The sequence below is a fragment of the Colossoma macropomum genome, unplaced genomic scaffold (genome assembly GCF_904425465.1).
Source record: "Colossoma macropomum unplaced genomic scaffold, Colossoma_macropomum, whole genome shotgun sequence".
NCBI lineage: Eukaryota > Metazoa > Chordata > Actinopteri > Characiformes > Serrasalmidae > Colossoma > Colossoma macropomum.
In genome coordinates, this window is record NW_023494793.1 from 7,817,877 (window position 1) to 7,843,704 (window position 25,828).

The 25,828-nt window shown below is 38.7% G+C and overlaps 1 protein-coding gene across 1 annotated transcript in view; it reads left to right on the forward strand.

The window, feature by feature from the left end:
- Positions 1-25,828, forward strand: part of LOC118814035 (IQ motif and SEC7 domain-containing protein 1-like) — a 54,332-nt gene that overhangs the window by 12,351 nt on the left and 16,153 nt on the right. Inside the window, exons 2-4 of the mRNA XM_036579703.1 lie at positions 19,420-19,708; positions 23,745-23,945; positions 25,563-25,751. Coding sequence (XP_036435596.1) covers positions 19,420-19,708; positions 23,745-23,945; positions 25,563-25,751 — 679 coding nt within the window. The remainder of the gene's footprint in view (positions 1-19,419; positions 19,709-23,744; positions 23,946-25,562; positions 25,752-25,828) is intronic.

The following is a 25,828-nucleotide window of genomic DNA, read 5'->3' on the forward strand; positions in this document are numbered from 1 at the left end:
ATGAAGCTTTGTATAGTTCTCAGGGACAACATTGTTAAACAACACTCAAATGGAGAAAGCTACCAAGCCATAGCAAAGATCTTAAACGTTCATGCCAGAACAATTGGTTTGATAATATTGAAGCTTCTTCTCTGCAAATGGTGTTGGAGCATTACATGTCATCAAAGAAAACATGAATATAGTGATGTGCCAGAAGATATCAGAGGACAGTTTAATCTCATTGGCCATGAAACAAAATCTGGAGAGAAGATGGACATGCCATCAAGACGATGACCCCAAACATACAGCCAAAATAACTCAGGATTGGTTTCTAAAAGGAATGTGAAGGCACTTGCATGGCGTAGCCGGAGTTGAATCCCCATGAAAAATTGTGGAGGATTTTGAAATTTCAGATGTATCAGAGGGACCCTTATGTAATTGAAGACATTTTACCAAAAGGAATAGGCCAAAACTGAACCACAATGCTGGTAAAAGCAAATAGGTTCTTACCATAGACGTCTCAAAGCTATGATTGTCAACGACTTTTGCAACTAAGCAATAATGTAATTAATTTGTTGTGTCTGAATTTTGTTCCCTATTAATATTGTTTTTTAAACAAATGTTTATTTAATATGAAGTCAAAAGCATTATGTGTGTAAATTTGAAGTGGATATATGCACTGACAGTAGGGTTGCGGGAAAAACTTGATTCTTAGATGCATCGTGATGCGGACGTGAACGATTCTGAATCGGTTCACAAACGTCAAAATCGATTTTCTAAATATTTAATTTATAACGTAATGCTGACGGAACGCCAAAGGCAGAACTTGGAAGTGGGTAAGTGCAGCGCCCGGACAGTCTGTAGCGGAACATAACAAAAACACAAGTGGATGAGTGAGAAACCCGACCGGCTCCCTCTGCATTAAAAGCCAGGTTAGATCAGGAGTCACAACCCAAATTATAAGAAGGGCCATTTTGACCTTTCAACAAAAATCAAACCACCTTGGGAGCCACAACATTTAATGTCCAGTATGTCTCAGTATGTGATAGTCCTAGTATAGACTAAACAATATAAACGAAAACGCAGATTTACTTCGCTCTGCTTTAAGCTTTAGCTATAGCCGCTTTCCTCCCCTTTCCCTCAGGAAACTTTCTTCAAAACTAGAGCAGCTTATTGTAAAATGTCTCAGCGTTCGACTGTTTTACGAGGCTGAAGTCGCTTCTTATTCTCCAGCTTCTTGTTAGAATTGTCCCGTTCCACCTTAAATTCTAACTGAGGTGCTGCGGCACCATTTAAGGTGGAACGGGAGAATTCGAAAGAGAAGCGACTTCAGCTTCGCCACTTTTTACTGTTTGATAGTCTCTCGTTGCAGATTTAACGTACCAGGAAACCAACTGCGCTGCTTATAAATGCGAATAACGCATCGTTGCTAGGTGACCTGCAGTCTGCACACTGGTTCTCAGTCGTTGCGAAACAGGGCTTTTGCGCTATGTTGCACGCGCCTCATCTCAAAGATACTTTACTGACACAGCGATCCCCCTCGTCTCTACATCGAGACCAAAACCGAAGTTATAAAATCACTAAAGAAAACGGGTAGAATAGCTGTAACGTGCTGCGTGGGCATCCACTGACACTGGATCTTATTTCACCGTAACTGCGCATGTTATCGCAGATGAGTAGCAGCAGCTTCTTGTGCTCCAAACAAGAGCACTGAATGAGAGCCTTCTAGTTCACTTGCCCCATCACTTCCGTTTGATTTATTAATAAGAGATATTGGAAGTAAATTCATTATGGATCATTACAAATACTTTGCTTTAAAAGTACCAAGTCACTTTAAATAACAATAACACAGAGTCACTTAGACACTTTAAAATGTATATTGTCTCTATATTCTGTGTATATTTTGTGTATATTTTGTGTATATTTCATATATTTCAGTTTGATTACCTGAGTCTCACCACAAGCATTTCAATGCATAAATGTCCTGACATGTTGTGCAAATGACAAATAAACTTGAAACCTGAACTCGAAACTTGAGCTCACACAATGAGAAAATATAAATGCTATACAGAAAAAAAAGATGCATCGATAATCGTTTTATAATCGCATCGCAGCCCTCTGAATCGTAATCGAATCGTGAGGTGCCTAGAGATTCCCACCCCTAACTGACAGTATATTAAATGACACAAAATACAGACACACAAGCTCTCTTGCAAACATACACATTCATGCATGGACCCTGCAGCATACTCTTACAGTCTGAGGGCAGGAGCTCCATTGATCAGAGGCGGGCTTGGCCAGCTAAGGGGCCCCTTAGGGCCTCCATTTGGTGCCTGGGCCCAAAGCCGGCTCTCCAAGCCTGCACAGCCACTCCTTCACTCACTGCCAGCACAGACAGAAGTAGGTCTAGAAGCCTCCGCCATCTCCACCATCACCACGGAGATCACATTCAGTCACAGCTCACCAAATGAGAGTAATCACTTGGCGGTTAAGCACAGCACTCTATTTTATTAAAAGGTTCTCTCATGGAAAAAAAACACATTTTCATTTCTGTTTTTTAATTTACTATATGGACATGACTGTATAGAACTGTATAGACACTAGAAATAACAGTAAGATTGGAACCATCTATCAATAATTATTGATAAAAATGACGTGAAATCAACAAGTAATATTGGTCTTTTTTATTTTGTATGTGTTGAATGTGTGTGAATATGCCATGGGGAAGTCTTCAGTACTGCTTTAACCTCATTGGCACATGTGGCAGTAAGTTGCCAGCGTGAATGGGAGTCACGTTGGAAGGCTGGCACACAGGAGCACCATCACAAACAGGATTTTTCATGCTTAATTATAATTTAATGTTTAGGACTCAGAGCAAAAAGGCCTTTGTAAGGACTTTGTTGCCCCATCTTGTGCAAAGCAAAACTGTCCTAGACATACTGAATATAACTGTAGTTTTAAATAATCAATAATGGAATATTAATATAAAAATCAATATTTGTTCAGATTTGTGGAATTTTCAAAATTGCTCATCGTCCTGGGTCTACTTAACAGTTTGCGGCATTTTTCAGCCTGTATTGCTTTTTGAGCAAAGCACAACACTTTTTTTAAAAGTTAGTAACTTTAGTGAAGGCTCAGCTCACCACACTTTCTTGTATCACCGAAAAGCTTGTTTCCTGTAGAATCTAACTAGAATATACAAATATGTCTGTTTCCTGTGTACTAATGACAGCATTCACATGAAAAGTGCATGTTTTCTAAGACGTCAATGAGTATTACAGCTCTGAGGCCCATCCTTAAAATCATATTTCTCACAATCAGTTTTTTCCAGCTATTTTATCCTCTAAATTCATGAAATGTTGCATGTTCATTCCTAACTATATTCTGAAGGATATTACAGAAGTATATCCTCATATATTACTCATAGCTGGAGTTATGCTAGCCCATACACTGCAAAATGACCTGAAAATGTTTTATAATCACTAGGGGTGCGGGAAAAACTCGACTCTTAGATGCATTGCGATGCGGACGTGAACGATTCTGAATCGATTCACAAATATCAAAAATCGATTTTCTAAATATTTAATTTATAACGTAATGTTGACGGAACGCAAAAGGCGGAACTGGAAGTGCGGAAGTGCAGCGCCCGGACAGTCTGTAGCGGAACATAACAAAAACACAAGTGGATGAGTGAGAAATCCGACCCGCTCCCTCTGCATTAAAGCCAGGTTAGATCAGGAGTCACAACACAAATGATAAGAAGAGACATTTTGCCTTTCAACAAAGTCAAACCACCTTGGGAGCCACAACATTTAATGTCCAGTATGTGTTAATGTTGTAGTATGGGCTAAAAATATAAACGAGAGCGCAGATTTACTTCGCTCTGCTTTAAGCTTTAGCTATAGCCGCTTTCCTCCCATCTCCGCCAGAAAACCATTCTTCAAAACTAGAGGAGTTTCTTGTAAAATGTCTCAGCGTCCGGCTGTTTTACGAGGCTGAAGTCGCTTCTCATTCGCCAGCTTCTCGTTCTAATTTTCCTGTTTCACCTTAAATTCTGCCTTAGGGGCCGAATGTAACTGCTGCACCATTTAAGGTGGAACGGGAAAATTCGAAAGAGAAGCGAGTTCATTTTCGCAACTTTTTAGAGAAAGACAGTCTCTCGTTGCAGATTTAACCAACCGCGCTGCTTATAAATGCGAATAAGTCCTCCAGATGCTCCTCTTAATCTCTGTTTTTTCGTTCGCTACTGGCGAGGCCAGACCTCGGTGCTATGTGACCTGCTGTCTGTTCTCGGTCGTTGAGAACCAGGGCTTTCGCGCTATGCTGCACACTTTGGAGCCGAGATTCAGCGTCCAGTCTCGAAAATACCACCCCACCTCTCTCTACAACGAGACCAAAACCGAAGTCATAAGGTCACTAAAGAAAACGGGAAGGATGGCTGTAACGTGCTGCGTGGACACCCATTACCTCTTGATCTTATTTCATAATATAAAAATAATAATATTATAATGCATTTACATTATGGATCATTACAAATACTTTGCTTTAAAACTACCAAGTCCCCAGACAGTAGGAAGATGGAAATCCTGTATAGAGAAAAAAGATGCATCGAGATGCATCGATAATCGTTTTATAATCGCATCGCAGCCCTCTGAATCGTAATCGAATCGAATCGTGAGGTGCCTAAAGATTCCCACCCCTAATAATAACAATGCGTTGTGTTTTCTTGATTAAACAAGAAACCAGTGAGATTTCAATCATCTGTTGTGTAAAATCCTTCCTCTGTGTGGTGCATGTCTTCATAGGGAAATACACATTTTAATTGTAACCTCATCCAAAAGTTACAATTGTGGGATAAATAAAAGGCTGGAAAATAGTAATGTAAAAATTTCACGACTGCGCTAGTACATGAGCCCACATACAGTGGTGTACAGTGGAGTATCGAGGCTTAAAAGAAGCACTCAGAGTCCGACAGCGTACATAAAAACGTGCATGTACAGACATGCATACATCAGCTGTTTGAATGTGTGATGTTTGCGCACATACAGTGACACATTCCCAAGTTTGTTTTTGAGATGTAGACACACTCACAGAGGGAGACTGATTAAAGCGTGTTAGTTAAACTGGAGTCTCTTGCCAAACGAACATGTGCCCCGAGGCCTTCCAGTGGGAAGAGAGAGAGAGAGAGGTATTTTCCCTTATTTTCCCCTTACAAACAGCTATTTTTGTCAAGAGAGTCAGACTGATTCATTCATTCACTACACCACAGGAGGATATGTGTTAACCCCTATTTGTGATCTCTGGGAGTCTTTTCTACTGTGTTATTCATCGCTAAACCAACCCACCATGACTGTGGCTAGCCATGACAAAAACAGGAATCCTACTCATATCCCAACTATTTTGTTTGTTTTTGTTTGTTTTAGGCACCTGAGAAAATTATGTTTAGTAATGTAGGGTAGTAAGCATGTATTTTCTCAGAAAAACCCTAAAATTAGACTAAAAATAGAGATAATGTTGATTTAGTCATTTTAATTTATGTCAGCGTGTTTGTTTAACAACCTGTTCTCATTCCAAACCTCTCCTCATGGCAGCCCAGTGTTAATTTCAGTTATCACAGAGCCAGTTCAGGGAAGCCTGGCCACTTCTTATTTCTCCTGTTACATGAAAAAACATGAGCGCAAAATGCTAGAGGGCGAATCCTCGATAAATAAAAATGAAAAAATACATTGTTTTGGGAGACATTTTTAACTGGCAGTTTTTATAACCAGAGAATTTCTGGTGAGAAAAGCTGCAGTACTGCAGTACAGCAGTGCCTGTCTGATGGTATAATGCGACCTTGAATGTATATTTGTGTAAATATCTAGCTAAAGTAATTCATTAAGTCAGTGGTGCAGATGGTGGATTTGAACAGTTGTATGTGATTACTTCAAGCTAGTTCACAAGATCACTACTTTTCTGAGAACAAGACATTCTTGTTACTTTTTACTATATTTGTGTTTGGCTGCATTTATTCTAATGACAATGACTGTTTTTTACACAAAAACTTTCTGACAAGATAAAGGTTTCAAATAATGTGCAAATAATTCTGCATCTAGAAGAATGCACTTACAAGAACACAGGTTTGGTTCCTGACTTCTCGCTTTATTCCAGGCATTGCTGATTGTTTAATTCCTTCAACAGCACACCTGATTTCATGTAATGGATTACTAGCCATAGTAGGTACTGGATGGTAACTGTAGATACTGGACTTCCTCATAGAGAGAAACGGTAGCACAAAAATCACAATGAATCATTTTTTCGTTGTTTTTTTTACATTCCAATATTAGTGCTTTTAACAAATAAACACTTAACGACAGATAAATTACTTTACAAATAATTTATTTAGATGCCTTGTAGATGCTTAGACAGTAGCGTATATTCTGTGACATTTGCACCTCTAAAGTTAGAAAAGTTTAAACACAACCAGTCAAATGACATTTTGTTGGTTTTCTAAGTGAAGGTGAGTTAACTAATGTAAATATGCCATTTTTTTGAGTTTACATATTGGAAGGTGCCATAACTTTCGCATTTTCTGTTTTATTTTTTCTCAATATGTTGAATTTCAGCAAACAAGCAGCACCTGTGCATTAAATGTGCAGAAGTGTGTCCTCTGTAGAGAGTGTGTTAACTTATTTTCACTTAGAATATCAACAGTGTGTTGTTTGACCAGGGGCGCCCAAACCTTTGCGTCTGTCTATCCAACCTGATCTATATGGTTGTGAATGCTCTGCACCGTTACTTTACATACTGTACAAAATATACATTTGTGTAATTTATCCATTGTGGCAGTGTTTTTTGTATTAAGTTGTATTTGTTGTATACTGTTTCTTTTCTGTACTGGCCACTTCTATGTTCTCCAATTTAACCAAGACCAAGATCAGATTCTGATCACCAACAATCAGAATCAGATTTTCATTGTGAGTATTCCGTGCTAAACTAACCTCTTTAGACTGTAGCTATCTGTGGTGAAATAAAATGCTGAAAGAGAAATGCTGGTAAATCATGGAAAGCATGTTTACTGTGTTACTGCTAATCACACTGATGATCTATCGATGCACAGTTGACATGATCTGTAGTGTTGGCTGCTGGGGATCGGGATGACCTCATGGACAAGGATGCTGGTCCAGTGAGCAGCTGTGTAAATGGCCTGTAGTAGAGTAAGCGGTGGCGTGCTGCACGGCTGGTTGATTTTGTGTGTTTGTGGGTTGCAGTGTGAGGTGCCGCTCACACAAATTAATTGGTGTATAGATTTAAACTGATCGAGCTGAGGATCGAATTCAGTAAGGCCTCTAAGATTGATTGTTCTCTCTTCCTCTCTGTCTCTCGTTCGTTCTCTCTTTCTATGTCTCTCTGATTCAAATTCAGTTCAAGATAGCCTTTATGGGTTTGACAGTACAACATTGCCAAAACATGGAGTGATACAGGCATATGCCAAAATTTGAACAGTCAAATTACAGCAATTTATATATGACATATTAGAAAAAGGTAAAGCATAAAATGTGCTGTAACTTTTGCACAGGCCACATTTTATATTTTGTTTTCTTTTTTTGTCTAGTATGTTAAATCCAGCAAGTAGACAGTAATTGTGTATAAAAAGTGCAGAGGCGTGTCCTCTGTTTTTCACTTAGAAAAGCAACAAAACATTGTACATTTTTGTTTAGTTTTTAAGTTGTTTGTAAAGTTGTTTTTGTTATAAAGTTGTTTGTAACTAATACTCAGCAAATGTAATGTCTGTGGTGGAATTAATAACGGGGTAATAATTATGGTAACACTGTAAACTTGTCAGTAACAACAATAAAATCAACAGCAACAATAACAAACAACAAAACAGCATCAACACCACCATTAATAGTGATAATAATATCAGTAGTAGCAACTTTTGGAATAAGGAATTAGTTTTTGTGTAAAATTCTCATGTTAACTTTTTTACAGTAAGGAACAACATGCATCTCTGTCTGTACGGTGGTGACCACATATTCTTTTATCTTTTTGTAGCCAGGGCTTTTTTATATCTATCCTTTTCCAAGGATGGGCAGTGGTCGGTGACTTAGTGTTTGTCTCTGCTTTGTATCTCAGACAGTCAGGAGATTGCTGTAGTGATTTATACTCTCTTTCTAGTTCTCAGTAACATTCTAATTTACTTTCAGTTTCAGTTTTGTTGTTGCAGACAGTAGACGTTACTGTGTTTAGTAAGGTGATGTATTTTTAGATGTGGCTGTGGATGTTGGATGTGTGCTGATGTAAGACTGCTGTGTGTTAATTAGGGGTTACAGGGTTAGTGACTCGCTGAACTGGCGGACTAAAGGACTCTCGAGGATTCAGTTCTTGGTTCTGTGGAGCGGTAAATGCGGTGTTTTATTAGGACTTGCACAAATGAGTGCCTTTAGTAATTGATTTTTTTCTGTGGTTACTGACAGTGAAGATGGGCTTCTGAATTTTTAGCATCATTCTACAGAATTTGGGACTTCTGTTTGATTCTTGTCCCATCTAGTCTAGCTGTGATGACCCCTCGTGCCGCACTTCCATATGTTCACTTATTCTCTCTCAATTTGCTTAAACTGTGGCGCGTGGATTTTTTCCAGTTATTAATTCAGTGGGGTCCAAAGGTCTGAGACCTACATTGAAAATCTGGGATTTTTTTTATTTAAAACTGGAAATAAAAAGAACGTTTTGGAATTTTGAAACATTTGAAACAAAGAAAAGTTATGACATGTAAAACGAGGAAGAACTATTTGAAATGAAATTCTGCATTACTTCTAGGTCACTATTCAAAGTGAAGCAAACTTGTGAACTTGTTAAGGCCTTTGTATAAAATAGTCATGCTTTTTTAGGCTTATCTTTTCCAGTTCAGGCTGCTTTCAGGTGGATTGGAGCTACACATCAGGGAGGCTTTTGCCGAAACTCCATGCCAGCTCCAGTACACACTGTCATTAAAACAAAAGGGGGGGACATTCCAAATACTTAAAATCTAGAAATTCGTAGAAATATTTAGAAGATTTTACTTTCAGATTGTGATGTTGGTAATATAATTGGTGAAAATTTTGAATTAAATATTCAAAATTTGAATCAAACATCCATTGTGCACAAAGCTTCTCTGACCCAAATGCAGTTACACAGTATATAATGTTGATACTGGTGTTGCACTGCTAAAGGTAACAGTACTGTTAACCATAGTTAATGGTTCCAACCATTTTGGCTTCTTGCAGAACACAGATGTGGTGTTATTTCAGTGTGGAAAAAGCTGTTTTCATTGAGTGTGGAGTGGTGGCTTCTGTGTTTGATTTGCTTGAAGGAAAGTACGGATCTTACTATTGTGAAAGCTGTTGACTCCTTAAAATGTGAAACCCATTGTGTGTACAGTCACTCTCTCTTATAACTTCATAACCTGCTTATTACTTTCCTAATAGTTACCAGATAATTCTTAGTGGTTATTGAATAATAAAGTAATTAATTATGTAACTTATTAAGTAAGTAATAAGTTCCTGCACCATCTAAACGTTTGATGACTTTTGCAATCCTCTACAACGTCTTCTGTTTTTTGCTGATGTCACAGTGCACCAGCCTGTGGAGAAAAATAACATTAAATTGTTGGACCTATTATGCTTTTCCAGTTTTCCCTTTCTTGTAGTGTTATATAGCCTTTTATGCACATAAACGGCCTGCGAAGTTACATAGTATGTGCCAGAAGGAGTGACTCTCCCACAGAAACCTCTTTTCTCAACTGCCTAAAATGCCTTGTTTGAACCCCAGCCTGTCTCTGTTACAAGATGAATCAGTCTCATAACACAATCCTTATTGCCCACCTACCGGCAAGCTTGGTGCACAGCAACTACTGGAGGCTTTGTTCTGACTTTCAGGGTCAGACTCTGGCTCAAACTGATACGGGAAAAGCAACGGCATACGAATAGCCAATCCAGTGTTTACGGCAGCTCAGGAGAGAAGGGTATGTCTGCAGACTGCAAGACAGGGGCAGAACATGTAGGGGTAGTACTTGTAACAGGATACCGCTACCTCTTTCAGTCGCTCTGGCGGTTGACCAGTCAGAACAGAGTTTTTGAGCTGACCAATCTGAGCACACTGGGCTCTTCAGGAGGGGGCACTTAAAGACACAGGAGTTCTAATAGACCGTTTCAGACAGACGCTCGTAGGAGCGTGTTTTGTGTTTTGTCACAGTATGAAAGGAAAATGCATTGTGATTCCTACTCACGTTACTAAGATTAATAACGGAATAATAAGCCTAGAGTTAAAGGGATTCATTTAACTGGCAGATTTTAAATGGCACTTGTAAAATTTGTTTCACGCTTGCATATTTATAGTCAGTGTGAATTGTAAATCATTTTCCTTCTGTACCATGATGTATTTCTGAGTGAAACACAATTAGGAATGTATTGTTGGTTATTATTATTTTTGATAATGTTGGTTAATATTATTTTCCCCAACCACTTGTGCATGGTGACATGTTGAAAATCAGAAGACGTTTTACTAGGGGGCAATTATATTTTTATGTAAGATTATGGGTTTTGTTAGAATAAGAATTGTATGTTATTTGATTCTACAGGGGAAATTTTGCAGCATAACTATGTCTAGCCAGGAGAGCAGTGGTGCGGTTAAGTGCCTTGCCCAAGGGCATAACCCTGTATACTCAGTAAGTCCTGGGATTTGAACCCACAGCCTTCCGGTGTCTGGTTCTCCTCACCCACTGTTTGGCAACCAGCCACCCAGAGTTTGTCTTTTTAATGGTATAAAATGATGAATCGTGCTTAATTTGATGGGTTTCGGGTTGATTTTAATATTTTTCTATCCTCATAGTTAGACATTGTATGTCCTAAATATAATGACATTTTATTGATAGTCTTGGATTGATGTACAGTGAAGCAGTGAAATGAGGTTAATTTCTGTTGTGATAAGGCAAGATATGATGGTGAACAGCACAAGATTAGTCACGTGACCTTCTGATCACTACTATTATTAAATCACTTACTCTTTTCTGTGCTCGCCTCTAATACCGCTGTTAACAATACAAACAGTACAAATGGTTTTTTATTGTAACACATTCGTATCACTGTTCTGAACAGATCTATAAAGTGGGCTTCCGTAATTGTAGCAGTGTAGGTTTGTATCCATTATTGGTTGAGCAATGGGTTAACAAGCTGTGCCGTTTCTGCCAGACTTTCTGGACTTGAACCTCGGCTGCAGTCTGAGCAGCACATTTAATTAACTGCCATTCAATTAATCACACAGGATCATTAATTATAGCCAGCACTGACCGACTGTGTCCTTGTGAAAATAACTACTCTCTATCTGTCTCTTGCTCTCTCTCTCTCTCCCTCTCTCTCTCTCTCTCCTTCTCTCTCTGTCTCACACTCACATTCTTTCCCACACTACCTGCTGTGTGGTTAATTGAACTTTGACTCTCATCTCAGTCCATCAGTAAGAGAACAGTCCTTTGATTTCCTCTGTTGAGGTCAGTAATGATTTCAGTGCAATTATAATGGCATGATGCTTTAAAGGACTCTATTCTTTAGAGTAAGTGACAGCTTTAGGCCTGTATTAAAAATCTTAACTTAAAAAGTAGATTAATTTAATATTTAGTAAGTGAATATTTATCAGAGTCTCTATGTAGCCCAAGGCTGCCCCTCACTGTCTGAAAAAGCTCCTCTATTGTTCCACATCTGACTGAAACCGGGAGTACGTCCAGTCCACTGTCTTGCAGGCACGCTCGCTGCATGCGAGGGCTCGAATGCGGTCCTGCTGATAGGACTGTCATAACACCATAACCTTGTAGCTAGAGATGGCGTGACACAACGTTTTATTTTTTCAATACAGATTTTGAAACCTTATAACTTTTGTTGATTGGTTCTATGAGTGTAGCGTGGAGTGTAAAGTAAGAGACCACCCTTCATTTAATTTCCATTCAAAACAGCCATTAAGAACAAGTTATTTACATTTTCAGTGTCAGAATAAAAGCCAAAAACATATTCAACAGAAATCTCAACAACTAAATATAATATGACAGTATTCAGTCTGTCCACCTTTTACCTTTATTAGAGCTTACATTCTTTTCAGGAGACTTTTTCTATAGTTTTTCAAAGACAGGGATATTATTCCACACCTCCAAAGTTCAGTCTTAGAAGTTGGTCACATTTAGTGATGTTGAGGTCTGGACTCTGAGGTGATCAGTCCGTTGTTTTGAGAACATCAGCAGCTACTTTAAAGCAAGAGTAGAGCTAGATTATCTCTTCTCTCTCAAAGATGAAAGCTGTAAGTACTGTTTATCTGATGGTGACAGTTTTGGTGGTCAGTCAGTTGTAGATGCATGTAGATACATCTCCATGTTCTTTCTCGTTGAGCTAGAGTAAAGATTGACTACAGAGGATATTTTAGTATAATGTACTTTTAATCATGCTTTGCATGATTCATGTATGAAGGGGTGTCTTGTATGAGTCAGATTCAGTGATTCAATTTTCTCAATTGAATTGTCTGTTTCTAAAGTAAAAGACAGCTGCATTATTCAGCACGTCACACACACACACACACACACACACACCACACACACACACACACACATCATGTACGCACACATGCTGCAGAGTAATTATAGGCTACTGTTGCTTTTTGTGCTGTTTTTTCAGAGGCAGCCAAAGGAAACAGTGTGACTACAGTTTAGCAGAGCTGCACTTAAATGTATTGTGATGTCTGTAGACAATAGATAACAATGGACTGTTTGAGGAATGAAGTGGAGTGTGTTTCCTGTGCTCTAGTGCAGTGTGGAGTTGACCTCGGTCTTGTGTGTGTGTGTGCGTGTGCGCGTGTGGGTGTGTGTGTGTGTGTGTGCTGCCCTACAGGGAGGGAACAATGTGGTTGCATTTAAGTTCACACAAACACACCCACCTGTTACTGGTAGGAGAGATTGCAGCTGCTCTTGTTTTATTGGTTATACATTCACTAGCATTCAAAAGTTTGGAATCACTTGCTGTTTTAATATTTATGTTACTTTATATGCAATAATAACTTACACTGTGTGGATTTAAATATCACAAACTATTCACCAGAACGTAATTTTGCTCAGTATTTCAAAAAATTTGTGAAAAAGATGGGCATAAAAATTGGAAATACTATGCAGCTGTATGCAAATGTTTGTTGATAAAGTAACACATCCTCTACAGAGAGCACACTTCTGCACATTTTAATGCACAGTTACTGTTTATGTTGCTGAATTTAACATATTGGAAAAAAATAAAGCAGAAAATATTTTTTTGTTTAAGTTTAACATAGTGTCTGTTTATGGGGGAAGCCCTGACCTTCAGTAAAAATGGCCAGTCGTAAAAAGCCACAAGCTTGTGGAGGTCTGCACATGCGCTAGCCAGAACAAGATGTTTGTTATTAGAGCAAATGTTACAAACTATTTATCTGATTTTTGTCAGATTTTAAGAATGATTTCAAATCTGTTTTTGAAACATTAATGTGGTTTTACTCTCAGGTTTATAGGTCTCTTCACAGTCAAAAAGATAGGAGTCTAGTCTTCTGTGACAGGATGTCATACAGTGTTGCTCCACTCTGAAGACTTTGGTTATATGAATTAAGGCCATATTATCTAATATATATTGTGCATAATACGAATTTTCTAAGCCTAATAAACAGGCTAATAATTCAGGGAAATGCAGAGTTTATGTTTTAACAGGCCTGTAAAATATGCCAGTAAGTATATTATACTATTCTACTACAAAACACGAGTGCCTGAATCTAAGCACGTTGTTAAGGACGTGACAGAGAGGGCAGAGATAGTGTGACTGGCTCTGGCTCTAACTCTCTGGCTTATTGCTAACTAGTCTAGCTACTCTAGCTGGTATTAGCTAGGTCCAGAAACAGTGGAAATAGATTTTCTCTGACAAACTAATATGTTTGAACATCGTCCACTAAAGAGAAAAGACCTTGTGTAGAAGACAGTGAGTTCTCATCAGCATCTAGCACTGTACTGGCTAGTGTTAGCCCTATTAGCTCTGCGGAGGCAACTTCCGTTACTTAACCAACATGAAAACCTACTGATTTCTCTTGGCTATTTTTGGATAATATAATGTTTTCAGATTTAACCTCCAGTGCTGTCATCTAAATAGTAACTCTTGACTACATTCAGCACTAAACTAATTTTATCCAAAATTGTTTTTTTTACTTGGTTGAGTTGCTTTTCCTTTCCCTGCAGTTAAGCAGAGATCCATTAATTAACTCTAACGCATACTCAGAGATCAAAAATAACACACACATCCCAGTTAGCATAATGTGTTTGGCCCACCTGTGGGCCATGTACTTGGCTTTGTTCTGGCCCAGTATGCAGCTGGGTCCTTAGCCCAGATCTAATCTGCACACTGTAAAGTTAGTAGAATTAATGGACGTGGCCCGAATCTGGCCCAACTAGACTGTTAGTCCGCAACATTCATGCCAGAACCGGCCCACAAATATAGACATGAGGCAAAACCATATAAAGTTGTCCGGCGTCTGGCCCTATTTTGGCCTATGTATCTAACATCTGCCCTGTGGTCAAGCAGCACTCACGTAGCAGAGCGAGAATTGGCCCAAAACTGTCTGCTATCTGGAATCATCATAATCAACATTCAGACATGCATTCTGCACTCTGCATCTTTGGTCACACTGTTTTTTGAAGTTAAGGTGAAGTTTTTAGTAATTTTCTTTTGCTTTTTGATTGAGTGAGAGAGGTGCAGAGGGGCTTGCATGTTACCCCTGTGCAGGCCTGTAGTAATTCAGCACAATTACACTGTGTTTGAAATGATTTACTCAATAACTCATTCACTACACAGTGTTTATTATATTGGAAACTGGCTTGAAATGAATGATCAAAAGATTCAGCATTGACAACTCAAACAACACTTCAACATATCTGACACATTATCTAGTGCACTATTTCCGTAGTAGGGAGTGGTTTCAAATGCAGCTTTAGAGATGTAGTCATAGAGGAAGTGTAAATATAGCAGAAGACGTCAGTCTCTAGAAGTTTTTGCACATTCCTTTCAGACAGGCTGCTTGTTTTAATGCAGTGTTTGTTGTCACTGCTGGGTGCATTGTGTGGTTGCTAATGCTGCGCTGATATGTTGGTGGTTACCAGCCGCGTGTTGTGAAGAGACACTTGTTGCACTGAGAGAGAGAGAGGGAGTGGAATGGATGGTTGTGCTGAGATGCTTGTGCATTACTAGTGCTTTGAGTGTTGAAGCTGCTGTTAAACCGCAGAACGTTCATACTGCACTAGTTGACAGGGAGCGTCATCTCTTCCAGCGTGATCCTCCTATTCAAAGAATGGCTGAAGAACGCATTAAAACCTGTGCTATCTACCAGGAACGATCAGGCCTGTCTGTGCATGCTGAGCCATAGAGGTAGCTCAGACTGTGTGCGTGTATGTGTGTCCTCAGCCATGTGGTTCCACCGGAAGAGGAAACTCCCTCGTAGAGCCAGAGCCTACATGTGAGTATGAAAGATTGGAGACAGAGGAAGAAACAAAGGAAGTACTGACAGTAGCATTGTGAGTTTACAGTTAGAGTGGAATCATAGAACATTTAAACCAAACTCACTCCACGTTTCTGTCTGTATCTGTGAGTACAGCTAACAGGGATAAGACAGTCATCTGTTTTAATATAATGGTGACTGTCCTATATAGCTGTGTAAAAGTGCATGAAGATAGCAGGGACGCACCGATTGTGAATTTGTATGATTCTGATTCTGATTCTAATTTCTTTACAGCCAAATTGGCCTTTTTTTGCCTTTTTTTAACCTGAAGCTCACACTGTGTGGGATAAATGAACACATTTATTTGGCAAACTTGCAATATAAACAACATTATTTGCTCTTTAAAGGGGCCAAACTAGCTTTTTAAATTGTTCATAGTCAATATATGAATCAAACAAAGTGCTACATAGAAAATAAGAGGCAACTGGTGATTTAGCACAATGACTTCATACCTAATTATGATACAGCATTCACAGATTATTTGTATAAACTGTATGGTAAACAGTATTTGTGCTGGTGATAATTGTATATTTGATTTGTTTTAAAGAAATGCATAAATATATATATATATATATATATATATATATATATATATATATATCATTGGATTTGTTGGTGTCATAAAGAAATGTGAGAGGTTCAGTACAACATCTACAAGCGCATGTGGTGAAATGAGTTTTTTTTTTAATGTAACAGTATTTTTTACACAAGCCTAAAATACAGCAGTGTGATCCCAATCTAAAAATGTGATGACCTGCCTGGAATATACAGTAATGTGGGTTAATGTTTTTTAGCCAGTGTTTTTTAGCCAATAGCATTGGTTGAACAAATGTTTTTGCACTTAAGATTCCTACATTCTTGTGATATTAGCCAGCAGTACACAATGTTTCAAAGTAAACAATGCCTTTTTGGCCAAAAACGTCACAGTGGTTCATATATGTTCGTATGGCGTGGTGTGCGCTGCCGGTTTAACAGAACTCTGAACCGCCACCTGACTGTGACTGGTCCACTGCATGAAGCCAGCCTCTAGTGATGCTGAGACGTACACTGACCTCTTTTTAAGTATACTAACAATGCGTTGCATGGAAGTAGCTAAATTTTGTTTACAATGTGAGAATAACTGATTTATAAAGAATATCTTTATAGCAGGTTGAGTGTTCAGTAATGAATCATTCATACTGTATTACTGCACCTAATGCAGAAAGCAGAGAAGGTGCAGCAGTTTGGCTCTTCACTGGTTCTTTGTACTCCATCCACAGTATCTCTCTCTCTCTCTCTCTTTCTCTCTCTCTCTCTCTCTCTCTGCATGCTTTCTTTTTCTCTGACTCATCGTCGGGTGACTCAAAGCTGCAAAGCTGTCGCTACCCATGGTGCCTGGCTTCTCTCACATGACAGAGTGGCACACATGCTCTATTTTTTTTTCCCTTCTCTCTTCTTCTGTACTCCTCCCACCCTCTTTCTCACTCTCTTACTCTTTCTCAATCCTCCTTGTCCTCCCTGTGCTCCTCTTTCACGCTCCTCCCATTCTCCTCTAGTTCCTCAGGTTTCTCTGCTGCTCTGTATTGAGGCCAGATGGCTAGGCCCTGGATGGGCCACATATGGACATTTGCAGGGTTAATGTTGTGTTGGAATGCTAATTTTGTTGTTTACACACTGTGTCTTCAGCGTTAGCAGTGTGGACTTGTTTTGGTCTCGTCTTGTTGACAACATGGCAACAAGCTGATGACCTTGTGTTATTTCTCTGGATCTGTTTTTGTTTCTACTCCTATTGGCCAGTTCAGATCCAAACCACTGTTTAAGGCTTTGTTTATGCTAGGGCCTGTTACAGTTATTACATAATCGCCTAATAATTTTTGATGGTCGCAGTTATTTAAGCTGACTGTAATAAAAGCTGGCTGCAGTAAAAGTCATTTGATTTCAATTGAGTGCGTTGAGTTGAGGCACATAATCTAAATAAAATAGTAAATATATTTATTAAGACAAATCATGGGGAAAAAGTTGGTGCTCTAACATGTTAAGTGGGCAGTGCTAGCAATGTTTATTTCTTGGCTGTGTAGCTGATACTAATGTTTTTAGCATATATGCTAGTGGAGTGAGTTTTTTGGCCTATATTTTCGTTCTCAAAAAATTCCAGCTTTGCTCGACTCTATGCATGATTCTGTGTAACTACAGATAGAAATGTAATATATTATTTCGACAGCACAACCAGTATTAGCTACTAACTAAACACTGCTAGAAAGCAAGATGGCTGACTGGCCTGTTTGGCCATTTTAGGCTTGTACATCGCAATTGTTTAAATCACAGTTAATCGTTAGCTATAATTTCATGATTGTGACAACCCCAGTTTATATAGTTTATACCTTAGTTGTCAAGACTTTGTTGTTGTTGTGCTATTTTGTATGTAATTACATCATCATAATTATTTACATAATGAGCTTTGTAGCAATTACATTCATTTGACAGTTTTTTCTGTTTGTTTGGATGTAAATACAGTGTTACATTACATACAACATTGTTGCATTAAGTTCAAATAAAAATAAAATAATTTCTATTTTACATACAAACACAAATGTAGTATCACTTGAATATTTAGAATCTGGTCCCACCTGCCGACCTGGTCCACCCTGACGTCATCTGATTATGCCATTGGAAACTGTTTAGCTGCTGCAGTGATAGCCTCACTCTGCAACTACAGCTTATTTAATATCTTAGTTTATTTTATTTTTAAGGCTTTATTTCATAGTGTTAGTAGCAAACAACCGAGCTGTTTAGCTTTTAGTGTTTCTCACTCATGGCAGGGACAGTGGCAGACGTTTTGTGTAATATCTAATATCATGACGTTTAAGCTGACAATGAATTGAAATAAATAAATGTTATAAATGATTTAATTGTATGTTCTTGTTCAGTTAGCTATTAAAGAAGCCTAAAGTGGCCTAATTGGCTGATTACCCACCTTGCTTACTAGCTCTGTTTACCTAGTAGATGACACTGATTGTACTGGGGAAACGATACACTACACTGTTACACACACTTGCACGAATGTCTACAGTTTCACAGTGTAGTGTCAAACAAAGCTCACATTTTTATTGGTAGTAAAAATAGAAGCAAAAAGTTTAGCACACATGCTAAAAAATGTTAGAGTTTGCTAAACAGTGAACAAATAAACTTCAAAATTATATTTATGTGCCTTCCAAATCACATTACGCTTGTTGTGGCATAATATGCCTGTGAAATCTAATTAACTGTGGAAAATGATTGCAGTCATCTTAAACCTAATTGCGACCGTCTCAAGTAATTGCGATCATCTCCAATCATTTAGATTAGGCCATTACGTAATGATTGTGACAGACCTAGTAATATAGCTAAAAGACTTGCAGACAGAAGCTGTCTGTTTAGCTAACTGTTTTTCAACAACTGTAACTTTACCAAATGGTCCTCCAGTAACCTGATTCATTCTGAGTTTTGCTACATGTCGGCTATTACTTTGTGGAAATATCTTTGGTCTTAAACTGTCTGTGTAACTAACCCTAACTTTTTTTTACTCTACCTGTGCCTTGCCCAAAGTAACTAATGTCTGATGGCAAGCTTATGCAATAGGCTTAGCACTTTCTTAATAGTGATTAAATAATATTTTTCAGTCTATTATGTTCATGTAAACAGCTTAAGTAACCACCTGGGTGGTTTCAGCCAATGGAACAGTGAGTATGACAAGAGCTAGGTGGAAGGGACACTGTCACCACACCTAATTTCTAACAGAATTTTGCTAGTTTCAGTGGACTGAGAAACAATGTAACAAAGTAGAAGAAGAAACATTTTAAGGTGTAAATGCCATAGGAGACCTACAATAACTACCGACCTTATATGTTCTACATCTTCTCTCTCTCTCAGTGTGGAGGGTGATCCTCAGTGTGGGGATACGGGCAGTTTCTCAGACAGCTCCTGCAGTCAGGGCCCGTACCTGGGAGCTTCTGAGCGCTACGGAAAGCCCAGTGGAGCTTCTGCGGGCCCTCAAGGGCCTCCTGTGGCCCCCCCAAGCCCAGCCAGCCTGGCCTGGGCCCAGCGCACTCGCCTCCAACCCGCCAGCCTGGCTCTGCGCAAGCAGGAAGAGGAGGAGAACAAGCGCTGCAAAGCGCTCTCAGACAGCTATGAGCTCTCCACAGACCTGCAGGACAAGAAGGTATGTGAAAGAGATTAATAATCACTAATATGTTAATAGAATTACATAATAGACACATTTTCATCATATATACTTTATATTTACACTTAACAAGCATGTGTCAATACCTGCTTTGATAGCTGTTTATTAAAAACTTTGCAATAAAAGAACATTGCCTTGGCGGTGACTGTGGTGTCCCCCTGCGAGCTGGTCCACTGTGACATCATCCTATCTAGGTTATTTTGTTAGGTACTGTTTAGTGACAGTAGTGTACTTCACACAATGGAACGACATGACGCCAAGCAGACCAGCTCGACCAGGGTGGACCACCACGGTCACCCCGTCGTCATTTTAGCCACATTAGCCAACTCTTACTAAATTCCAGCAAAATCTGATTTGCTGCAGTTATTCAAACACCCACAATATAAATAGAACAATATAAATAGAAAACCCACAATATAAGTAGAAAAGTATGCTGTGATGTAATTTATCACAAAAATGGTAACATAGCGTCATGTGGCTCATGCCTACATTGTATTGCTTTTCAGAATGGACGTTATTTTTGTAATCCTTATTGAAAAATTCTTACTGCCTCTCACTGTGACTAAAGATTACATTAATCTTTTTTATGCAAAATGAAACCAAATTCAAGCAGGGAATTCTAATGGCATAAAATCTAATACAGTAACTTCACTCCACATCCAACCTTCTGTTACATTGCTTTTATTATCTACTGCTGATTATATGGTTGAGCTGTATAAAGAATAAGGAAACATGATCATTTTTTCCAGAAATTAAAATGCATTATTTATTTTCAGTTGCATTCATTTTGTATGTATATGGAAGTCACAGTGGATGGACTGGATGTAATGTTTTTGTTGGATAGTATGGTGTCAAAATTGTTTTTTGCAGCTTTCCTTTGCAGGTTAGTAGCGTCGAACTGGATGCTTAGTGTTATGAATGTTATGTAGCAAAACCCCAGCCTAGTCATTAGGTGAAATAGGACTTTTGCCCATGTTTGTAAAGCTTGTTCAACAGATGTTCTGTGGCAACAGTTGCAACCAGCCGTGCAATTTGTTTTTAGCTCCTATGTTTTTTTTTGTTTTGTTTTTTTTTTTGTATTAAGGCCCCCTGAAAACTACCCACTGACAACTAAATACTTTTTCAGTGCCTAATATTACATGTATTTTAAAGCTAAACAGTGTAAGATGTTTGTTAAAATTCAAAGAAATAGCATTGATGAGTCAGAAGGAAAAAACACACTAAAATATGATGACCTTGCGCTGCTGTGCGTCAACATCTAAAGCCTGAAATAACCATTTTAAAGTGAGGTGCGGGTTGGATTTTGCAGGAGTTTTTCAGACCATGTTATACATCTTTACGTATTAACATCACACACATGGCCTCAAAAAGAAGGTCTGACGTTTAGGTCTCAAAGGTAAAATCAAAGTTATACTGATAAAGATATGATAACAGTGGTAGATCATTCACTTACATTCTCAGAACATATTGTTTTGATTTAAAGTTTTGAGGTTTTTTTTTAAAACAGTCAACACACTTGCAGTCATCAGATTCTTTTGCTCGGGGAAGGGGCGAGGCACAACCGACTTTACGAAATGTTTTTCCACATGTGCATGGAATTACACATTATCACCAGAGAAGTGATAATGCAGTGATAGCGCAGCTTTAATTAATTTTTGAGGCAGTTTAGACGTGCTTGCTAGCAGGTGTATTTTTCTTTTCTTCATTTTTTGATGGAGAACCAGATAACATTCGTCATTAAATCATAAACACGTGGCAGCCATGCAGGTTATCATATAGCAATGTTTAACATAGAAAAGCTGAAATTCCAGTGCAGAATTAGCCATTAATCTGATCACCACTGCCCCATGGGGTTCCCTGTGTCATGTTAGCACCAAGCTAGTGGTGGTATATGCCACCTTTTATGCCATTTATTCCAAGCTCTAGTTTATACAATTAAACTAGCGTTAAACTAACAGATCATTAAATCCTCCTGCTGTAGTTTTCGGTTAAGAGCAAAAATTAAAACCTGTCTCTGAATATTACTGGATGAGTCTGTTAGCCTGTTAGCTCTCTGCCAAGCTGTTCAGTCTACTCTAATGAGGGCAGAATATATTACAGCCTGTTAACAGCATCTAGAAGTCTCACATTATTTTTAAAAGCTCTTCTGAGAAATCAGCGTTTAAAAATACGTATGTGTGAGTGGGAAATCATTAAGCAATAGTCCCAGCCAGTGCTGTAGATTATCACATAGAGCTAATAGACTGGAAATTAGTCCATTGTAGGAGAGACAGGGGGAAGGTGAAATGATGCTGTAATGACATAACTGTGAATAGTCAAGGGATTTACACAGAATAAGTCTTATGTACTTATGTTGCTTTTGTTATTATCATTAATCATTACAGTGTAGTGCAACAGTCAGAGACCACCATTTATTTCATGCTCAGTCAATCTTTTAAAATTTTTCATGAGATATTTCTAAGGAGACTATATATATATATATATATATTATATATATATATATATATATATATATATATATACTGGACACTATATATATTACTGAAACGAATTAAGTGAAGGGCTGTGAAACAGATTTTCCACATTAGTATGTGGTGTGACCACCAATGGCCTGTAGCAACTGCTGCAAAAAGGGAGCAAAACCAAAAGTGTTGCATTCATATTTTTGTTCAGTATAGGATAATCCACTTGCATAAAGAAATGAAATGTAAAACATGAAGAAACATGATTCCAACACTGAAGTTCAAAAAAATTGTAAAAGATGTAAAGGCAGTGGGACACCTAACAACCCTATAAGACCTGGTAGACCACCAAAAACAGTATTTAACCCCTTAAATCAGGGGTGTCCAATCCTATCTGTGGCTGGTGTGGCCGCACGTTTTTATTCCAAACAAGCAGGAGCACACCTGATTCTACTTGTTTAATCAATTGGTCCGTCTTCAAACAACTGATCTTGTGAGCTCCAGCTTGGTTGGAATGAAAACCTGCAGCCAGACCAGCCCTTTGCAGATAAGATTGGACACCCCTGCCTTATATGACTGTAAAGGTTTATGTCAGTTGTCATAAAAGACTTATGTAGGTGTTGTGTAGTCTTGTGAACACTGTCCTTCAGTAAAGTGTTACCAAGAAAATCAAGCTCAGCATGTTCTCAGAACAGTGGACTGACCACCCCACAGTCCAGACCTCATCATCATTGAATGTGTTTGGGATAACTTTGATCATGAGTATAACCAACATTTCGAAGACTTAACCTTGGAGGTCTGGAAAAATATCTCTTCATATTTCTTTGTAAAATGGAAAGCATGACTCCTGAAGAGAAACTGTAAGGTGAAGGGTGATATTATATTCTGTAGTCCTTTTTAGTCTTTAGTGTTTGAGGCTTCCGTGTCATTTTCTGTTTTTTTTTTTTATTTTATTAGTTTTAAAAAGTTTTCTGCTTTTTTCATGCTGAAAAATTAATAACTTACGTATTGTACATATGTATTGGCTGTTTCGACCAGCCTAAACAGCTTATAAGAATAAAGCACCACTGCATTTCTGACATGTTTACTGAGTTTTAGCCCTGGCAGTTAATGTCTGCTGTCTTCTGCCTGATCTCCCCCTGTAATATGGACAGTGTGTCCTTCAGGCATTACGCCAAACCTCCTTCCATCAACTCTGATTATTGGTAAAACAAATGCAGCAAGGCATTGTGGGAAAATCAATACAGTGAGTGTGTGTACAGTAACAGGATGTGTGTTTTGCATGAATAGTTAGGCAGAGGACAGCTGATGGCATAATGTGGAGATTAACAGATCATTCATTTTCATTGCGGTATTGCAAAGTCTCACTTTAACATTTAAACACCAGAGCATTATTCATGCCGCTGAATCACTTTGCCTAATGCACAATGTCACAATGACTTCTGCGTACAATTAGACCTTCAGTTAACAGATGAAAGCTGTTAGACGTTTGTAGGTGTATTAAAAGTAAAATGTGTGAGTTCAGAATGAAGAACATTTCTTCTCACTCTCAGGTGGAGATGCTGGAGAGGAAATATGGCGGTTCCCTCCTGAGCAGACGTGCAGCGCGCACCATCCAGACGGCATTCCGGCAGTACCGCATGAATAAGAACTTCCAGCGGCTGCGCAGTTCCGCCTCGGAGAGCCGCATGACTCGTCGCATCATCCTCTCGAATATGCGCATGCAGTACTCGTTCGACGAGCGTCAGCCACAGGTGCGGTGCTGGAGCTCACTTATCTTCTGAACACCCAGGGCCAGATGTGCACACCTGAGAGTGTGTAGCAAAGAAATTTGCATTAGACTGTTTTCACACCTGGTTTAGAGTTTTGTGATGTTATATCTTTTTTCACTGGGCTCGGTTTATTTCACACTGCTGCAACTAAAGTGCCCCAGATTTCACATATATGCGTTTGTTTATTAGTCAGAAATTTTGCAGGGATGCAAGCGCAGTAGAAAAAACTTGGTGTGGCAAGTTATTAACGCCCCTTATTGGTGATATTATGTCTGTGTGGTTCTACAAAATCTTATTCTGGGTTAAAAAAAAATCCAGAAGAGTGAAATAGTGAGCTGAAATAGTGATTTTCTTGGTAAATATTATTTTAATGTCTTTGAGACATACTGAAATAATATTTCCCAAAAGCTGCTATGTTTGCCACCAGTATAAAATTAACTGGCTATGATGTAAACAGTCATTCAGTGAAATTCTCCATTGAAAGAAATTTGCCTTGTCAGACTTCATCAGTGGTAGTAGGAATCAAATGTCTTAAGCGTTTACTGCCTCTAACAGCTCCACAAAATTACACAAAATGGTTATGATTACGTTGTCTGATGCCTAAGACATTGTTTTACCATAGTTTTGAGAGACAGTTTTGGAATAAAACATATTTCTAAGGCAAACTAGTACCCAAAGATTAACCATGACTTTACCATTGACAGCATGTATGACGTTATATCATATAAAAAAACATTTTGAATAGTAAATAAAATGGCTATATTTGCATTGTAGACATTGCGACCCCTGGTTCCTTTCGCCACCATTTTAAAGAAATTAGAGTGAATAAGTTTCTCTACAATAAACTTTCATCTCAGTAACTGAGTAATGCAGTTCTCCTTTAAAGCTTCCTTTGAGACACTACCATTAATTTGTGACTGGTTTTAATAGGTTGAGCAAACACTAATCAAAGAAAATCGGTAAATCAAACCGAATATGTGATTAGCTCTGCTTCTGTGTCTATGCTTTTTTGCATCTTCTCATGTTTTTCACAACCCCCCCCCCTTCCTCAAGTGCGTATCTATGAGGAAGAGAAACGCATTTTGTGGTTTCCTGCATATTTAGGTTGGACTCCAGTTTTGTACATAATTATTGCGCATCTTTTTACATAATAAACAAATAATCACATACGTAACTGTGCATAATACATTGCGTTACTGTACATATATATGCTTATTCAGGCATCCTATTTGGCACAAAAGGCTTAGCACATCTGGCCCCTCAGGCTTGGTAATCCATTCAGCACCATGGACAGGGTCTTTACTTAGACAGCTAGTAGTAAAGGGGGAACTCATTCAAAATGCAGCTACATGCTTTCTGCTTCTAGTGACATCCTGTTGTTCTGCTTAGCATAGTATAGTAGTAATAGTTTCTTACTGACATTAAAAAGTGTCACCAGCCTAATTTTTTTAGCGTATAGAAGCCATTTCTGCCCAAAACTGCGTGTTCTTACTTTTATCATTGTAAATTAACACAACCACTGACTGGGACAAGTATAAGTAGTGAAGATGATGCAAAGAAGAACGAACTGCTATAGTGTCTTCCATATCGGTTCTTCAGGTGCAGTCTCAGACCCCCCAACAACAACAGCAGCAGCAGCAGCAGCGCTATACCTCTCACCACTCCTCTGCCCTGGGCATGGCCAGCCAGCTGGGCACTACCGACACTGAGCAAGACGCTGGGTCACCCTCACACTGCCCATCTGACCGCGAGGAGTACTCCCACGCAGATGATGCCTTCACCAAACAAGTGAGCACTGTGTGTGGTATGGATTAGTGTAATACAGATGAACCTAAATTCAGTTTAATTACAAAGTAAAAGCTTAG